The following is a 6,000-nucleotide window of genomic DNA, read 5'->3' as shown; positions in this document are numbered from 1 at the left end:
ATAAGCGTGCATAGGAAACAGAATCACCATACAGCCCAAGGATCTCACACCCTCTGCTATAAGCGTGCATAGGAAACAGAATCACCATACAGCCCAAGGATCTCGCACCCTCTGCTATAAGCGTGCATAGGAAACAGAATCACCATACAGCCTAAGGATCTCACACCCTCTGCTATAAGCGTGCATTGGAAACACAATCACCATACAGCCCAAGGATCTCACACCCTCTGCTATAAGCGTGCATAGGAAACAGAATCACCATACAGCCCAAGGATCTCACACCCTCTGCTATAAGCGTGCATAGGAAACACAATCACCATACAGCCCAAGGATCTCGCACCCTCTGCTATAAAAGTGCATAGGAAACAGAATCACCATACAGCCCAAGGATCTCACACCCTCTGCTATAAGCGTGCATAGGAAACAGAATCACCATACAGCCAAAGGATCTCACACCCTCTGCTATAAGCGTGCATAGGAAACAGAATCACCATACAGCCCAAGGATCTCACACCCTCTGCTATAAGCGTGCATAGGAAACAGAATTACCATACAGCCCAAGGATCTCACACCCTCTGCTATAAGCGTGCATTGGAAACACAATCACCATACAGCCCAAGGATCTCACACCCTCTGCTATAAGCGTGCATTGGAAACACAATCACCATACAGCCCAAGGATCTCGCACCCTCTGCTATAAGCGTGCATAGGAAACAGAATCACCATACAGCCCAAGGATCTCACACCCTCTGCTATAAGCGTGCATAGGAAACAGAATCACCATACAGCCCAAGGATCTCGCACCCTCTGCTATAAGCGTGCATAGGAAACAGAAGCTGTAGTCGCATCCGTATATCACAGGATCGCTGTTCATGTTATAAAAATCCTAAAATCTCTTTCTTTCCTCTAATCAGGTATAGAGGTCCATTCTGCAGCCATTAGTGGGAGATCTCTGGATATGGATATCTTTATATTATCTTTCCCTATATATCATTCGTTATCATTAAGAGAAGGGGATTCAAAGCCCTGAAATAAAGCTGTGACTCATAATAAAAATGTACTGTGCCATTTCCAAGTGGTGGGCTGCTATTTACTTGTAGACCGGTAAAAAACCCAAAAAGCATCATGTATTTTCTCAGCAATCTTGCCGATTTAGTCTACTGTACAGCATCCATGCTGGTTACGTAAAGGGCACGTTCGCTTTTAGTGCTCGTCCAGCAATTTGAAAGACAATTACAGGAAACCAATTGATCGTCTCGCTCTACTATTTAGACATCTTCTAATGTAAAAGGTTCATTCCTATTGACAAACCCATTGTCGTTACTCCGAGATATTGTACGCCGTGACTCTTTAAACTCTCCTAAGTCACTGTCTCTCTCAAAGCGCCTACAAGTTATCGCTCATCTCTATTGTTGGGAAGCAGCTAAAATCCCTAGACGTTTATTTTCTATCAGTGTCTCACCCACGTAATTTCTTAGTTTTTCTCCTCGTATATCATGTCCCCACTGTAGCAATATCCCCCCCCCCCACCCCCCAATAAATCTATTTATAGTGCGGCCCGGAGAACAGAGGAAGGATTCCCATTGTAAATGTGTCTAGCTAAATAATACGTGGCTCGGCGAGATGAAATAACATTGACAGGAAACAGAGAATGGCGCTTGTGAAGCATCCAGCACCATGCTGCAGTGCTATTCCTATGTTTACATCTCGGCTCCTCACCTTTCAGTGCTTCCATGTAAGCTGTTGTCAGGGATTAAGTAATTAGGGGGCATTAAATGCATTTGAGGAGCTGGGTCATTGAAAAGAGAAAGGGAGGGAGGGAGAAGCAGAGGGAGCAAGAGAGAGATCTAAAAATCCATCCCTTACTCACAGCCTGCAAGCTGTAAGGGGCAGATCGTCTCTATAGGCTGCATTTATTTTTAATTTTCACATCTCCCCTCTTGATATTTATGTCAGCGATGGGTGAGTATTGAATGCAGGATGATAGATTGGCAGAAGTAGTGACGTTCGGCCAGGCTTCCAGTAGGCAGGAATGTACAATGCACCTTAGGACTGTAGAACGGCTGAGAAACCATTCCATGGCATCTGAAGGGCATGCAGAATAGGAGAGATCACTATAACACCTGACTATGCAGATTATTTGCTTTTACTAGACATTTCAAAAACTTGCTGAAAATACAAAGAAAATATGGCTATAAGGCCTTCGACCTTGAGCTATGTCTGCTTTGATTCAATGTCATGGAGCCCTCTCTAAGTGCTATCGTGCTTGTCTGTATATACATGTATAATGTTTTTACAAAATATTTTCCAGTTATTATAGTGCAAAAAATAGGTATTACGAATGTCCCTTCTAGAAGCAAGACAAATGTTGTAATATGGTGGTTATGGTGGTGGTATGGTGGTTTAAAGTGGCTTTCCAAACGTAATGGAATATGCACATTGCGCACTGTCCGGATTCAGCAATAGAGTGACTCCAGATTACAATGTACACACTGCCAGGATTCACTTCTATTCCTCTCCGTGAGTGGTTGTTCTATTGAGAGATGGGAGCGGAGTAAAGTCGAGTCACACCGATGTGGTCACCTGCCTGCCCACTTGTGCTGGAAATAACGTGAAATCCTGACAGTATGCACATTGCACACATTCACAATTTGGCAATAAGCTGTCATATAGAGAGACTGATAAAAATGCCTCTTTAGCCTAAAAAACCCTTTAAGATAGTTCACATTCCTGAGTTTTGATGTTTCACTTATATTCACATTTAAGATGCTAGACTTTGTGCTTTTTAGTTGAATGGGTCTCAGTGGGATATGAAAATGCATCATTGCAGATTTTAATATTTAATGTAATTGAGTCACAAAATGTTACTGTTACTACAAAGTTTATTTTCACAGAATTTTGCATACAGATATGCTGCTCGGCTCTTCTAATTATTGATAATTAGTATCTCTGAATGTAAATGAAACAATTGTTTTGCCATTGCACAAATATGTATTCAATATACTTCTTAACATATTTGTCATATACATTAGTTCAATAGTCCCAATGTGGGTCAAAAAATATACCTAAGGTTTTGCTGTTTTTGTTTTTTTATAAAGCAAATTGCCTACCACATGCTTGATTTTTAGGCAAGTTTAGGCACTAGTCCTCCATTCTATCTTCTCTTACAAACTGTTGTGACCATGTGAGAAGAGAATAGCAGTAGTTGTCTAAACCCACCCTCCGTCCAATGCCATGCACCTATTGGGTGTAGCTATGAGGCACCCATGCCAATGTTGCCATTCCCTTATCGCTGCCTGCATCCTAGGGCTGATTACTGCCATGTCCTTGTAACGAAGAGTTCAGGAAGTACAGAATGAGCTACCTACTGCACATGCATGCCAATAACAGAAGATAAACCCAGGACAGAAACAAACTGAAAGCATACCCCGCTGTAAATAAATAAGTAAAAGCAATAATGCATATAAATAACGTTGGGCACTTGGTAATCACCGTTTTTGATCAAAAAAGTATAAAAGCCATCCCACCAATGTCAAGGTGTACCCAAGTTCGGGATGGTCCTAACTTCTAATATTAAAACCTTACCTTGTGTGATAGTGACATCCCGTGTGAATAAGGGCTGAGCAGAAACCTAAACGAAACCGAGAAAAAAGAACTGGAGTACAAGTTGATATGCATGATGGCCAGTGTGAACATGCTCCTATTTTGCAAAAATTAAAAGGAACGGATGGCATTCACCGGTTAAAAAACTTCTTTATTCCAATACTTTAAAGGGCGACTGTCACCCCCCTCCGGCCATTATAAACTAAAAGAGCCACCTTGTGCAGCAGTAATGCTGCATTCTAACAAGGTGGCTCTTTTAGTTTTTTGTTCATGTATTCCCAAAATAAAGCGCTTTGAAACTTATCGAAAATACCTGTCTTTGTCCATGGAGGCGGGTCCTCACTCCCCAGCTTGAACCGGTATTCTGCCGTCACTCCAATCTTCAGGGGCTTTCGGCGCCGCCCCCTCTGCGCTGTTTTTGCATCAAAACCTGCGCCTGCACTGTGTACAACTGTGTGGGGCCATCTGACGTCCCAGCCAGGCTTGCATACTGCGCCTGTGCGGGCAGTGCGGCCACCCACCTTGGGAATCCCAGCCCCGCAGTGTGTTATGCATTATGTACAGTGCGGGGCTAGGATTCCTGGGCATGTGCACTGCGTTAGTCAGCCTGTCACCCATGTCCCCCGCCTTACAGCGTCTGTCTATTCAGCTGATCGTGCCTCCTCCTCCTAGCAATCACCGGGAAAGAACCAACCTTGCAAAATTCCTGCACGATCAGCTGAATAGACAGACGCTGTAAGGCGGGGGACCTGGGTGACAGGCTGACACACGCAGTCCGCATGCCCAGGAATCCTAGCCCCGCACTGTGCATAATGCATAACACACTGCGGGGCTGGGATTCCCAAGGTGGGTGGCCGCACTGCCCGCACAGGCACAGTCTGCAAGCCTGGCTGGGACGTCAGACGGCCAGAGCTTACTGCGCCTGCCCCACACAGTTGTATACAGCGCAGGCGCAGGTTTTGAAGCAAAAACAGCATGGAGGGGGCGGCGCCGAAATCCCCTGAAGATTGGAGTGACGGCAGAGTACCGGTTCAAGCTGGGGAGTGAGGACCCGCCTCCATGGACAAAGACAGGTATTTTCGATAAGTTTCAAAATGCTTTATTTTGGGAATGCATGAACAAAAAACTAAAAGAGCCATCTTGTTAGAATGCAGCATTACTGCTGCACAAGCTGGCTCTTTTAGTTTATAACGGCTGGAGGGGGTGACAGTGGCCCTTTAAAACATCGGCGTCGGGAGGATGGGAGCAGGAGTGGAATGGACGACAGCCGTTTCGCGCTGCAGTGGCGCTTCTACTGGTCACACAGGTAAGTGAGACTGACATCACCTCTTAACAGAGGGCGGCAGCTAAACCCCACCTCCGGTGCTTGAACACATGTGCAGCAGCTATACATAACAATTAAAATGCATTTGGAAAACAAATGAAAACAATACAAAAACACAATAAAACCGGCTTACTACAGGAAAAAGGACATATCCAATTTTTCATTCAAACCAGCGGATTCTTGCGCTCGAGTGCGCATAATCCATATGACCTCTCTTTTTAGTAGAAGCTTGTGCAGATCTCCTCCTTGCACTGGAAGAGACACCCTTTCAAGGCCAGCAAAAGAAAGCACCTCTGGGTTTCCTCCATGGAATTCCCTAACATGTTTGATCAAACGTGGAACCCCCTTGCCTGAACCGATCGAGTTGTAATGCTCTCTGAACCTCACATAAGGGCAGATGCCCAGATTTTGTGTGATTTAACTGCCCCAGAGGTTGTTCACCCCATAGATGATGAGTCTTTCAAACCATTTACAGGGGGTGTGCCATCAATGTTTATGCCCCAAGTTTCCCCTGGGAATTTAATCGATTTATTTGAGACCCAGGTACTAAAGGATGTGGAATCTATTATATATCCGATTGCCCCGCCTAACCTCACAACTTTAGAGAAACGTGCCCTTTTTGAAATCAGAGAATGGTCTGATGTGGTTGTGAGGAATGCAGATAAGGGCGGCAATCTAGTTTTATTACCAAAAGAGCAGTATTTGGCGGAGGCCATGAGACAGTTGTCTGATACGTCTACCTATTTAAGATTGACACAAGATCCTACAACTAGGTTCAAGAATGAATTACGAACATTTTTGCGTAAAAATTTAGAATTGGGTGTTTTGTCCAGAAAAAAAGGTTGAGAAGCTGCTGCCGGAATTCCCACGCCACCCTCACTGGTATTATATTCCAAAAGTTCATAAATCTCTCACTGTCCCGCCAGGATGCCCCTTTGTGTCAGGGATTGGATCCTTTACAGAGCCATTATCACAGTACATGGATTGGTTGTTGCGCCCTTTGCTGCATGACATTCCCTCCTTTATTAAGGATACTGATGAGTTTTTAGGGGTCCTTAGGGGTATTACTTGGC

At 44.5% G+C, this 6,000-nt stretch overlaps 1 protein-coding gene across 2 annotated transcripts in view; it reads left to right on the top strand.

The window, feature by feature from the left end:
- Positions 1-1,827: 1,827 nt before the first annotated feature.
- LOC138665540 (rap1 GTPase-GDP dissociation stimulator 1-like) overlaps positions 1,828-6,000 on the top strand; it is a 489,411-nt gene continuing 485,238 nt past the window's right edge. Inside the window, exon 1 of one of the 2 annotated variants that reach the window (XM_069753124.1) lies at positions 1,828-1,962. In XM_069753124.1, the coding sequence (XP_069609225.1) occupies positions 1,950-1,962 (13 nt within the window). In that variant the 5' untranslated portion in view covers positions 1,828-1,949. The remainder of the gene's footprint in view (positions 1,963-6,000) is intronic. The other variant, XM_069753123.1, reaches the window with a different exon arrangement.

The sequence above is a fragment of the Ranitomeya imitator genome, chromosome 2 (assembly GCF_032444005.1).
Source record: "Ranitomeya imitator isolate aRanImi1 chromosome 2, aRanImi1.pri, whole genome shotgun sequence".
Lineage (NCBI taxonomy): Eukaryota > Metazoa > Chordata > Amphibia > Anura > Dendrobatidae > Ranitomeya > Ranitomeya imitator.
The sequence above is the reverse complement of the archived record's forward strand: the minus strand, read 5'-3'. Positions and strand labels throughout refer to the sequence as shown.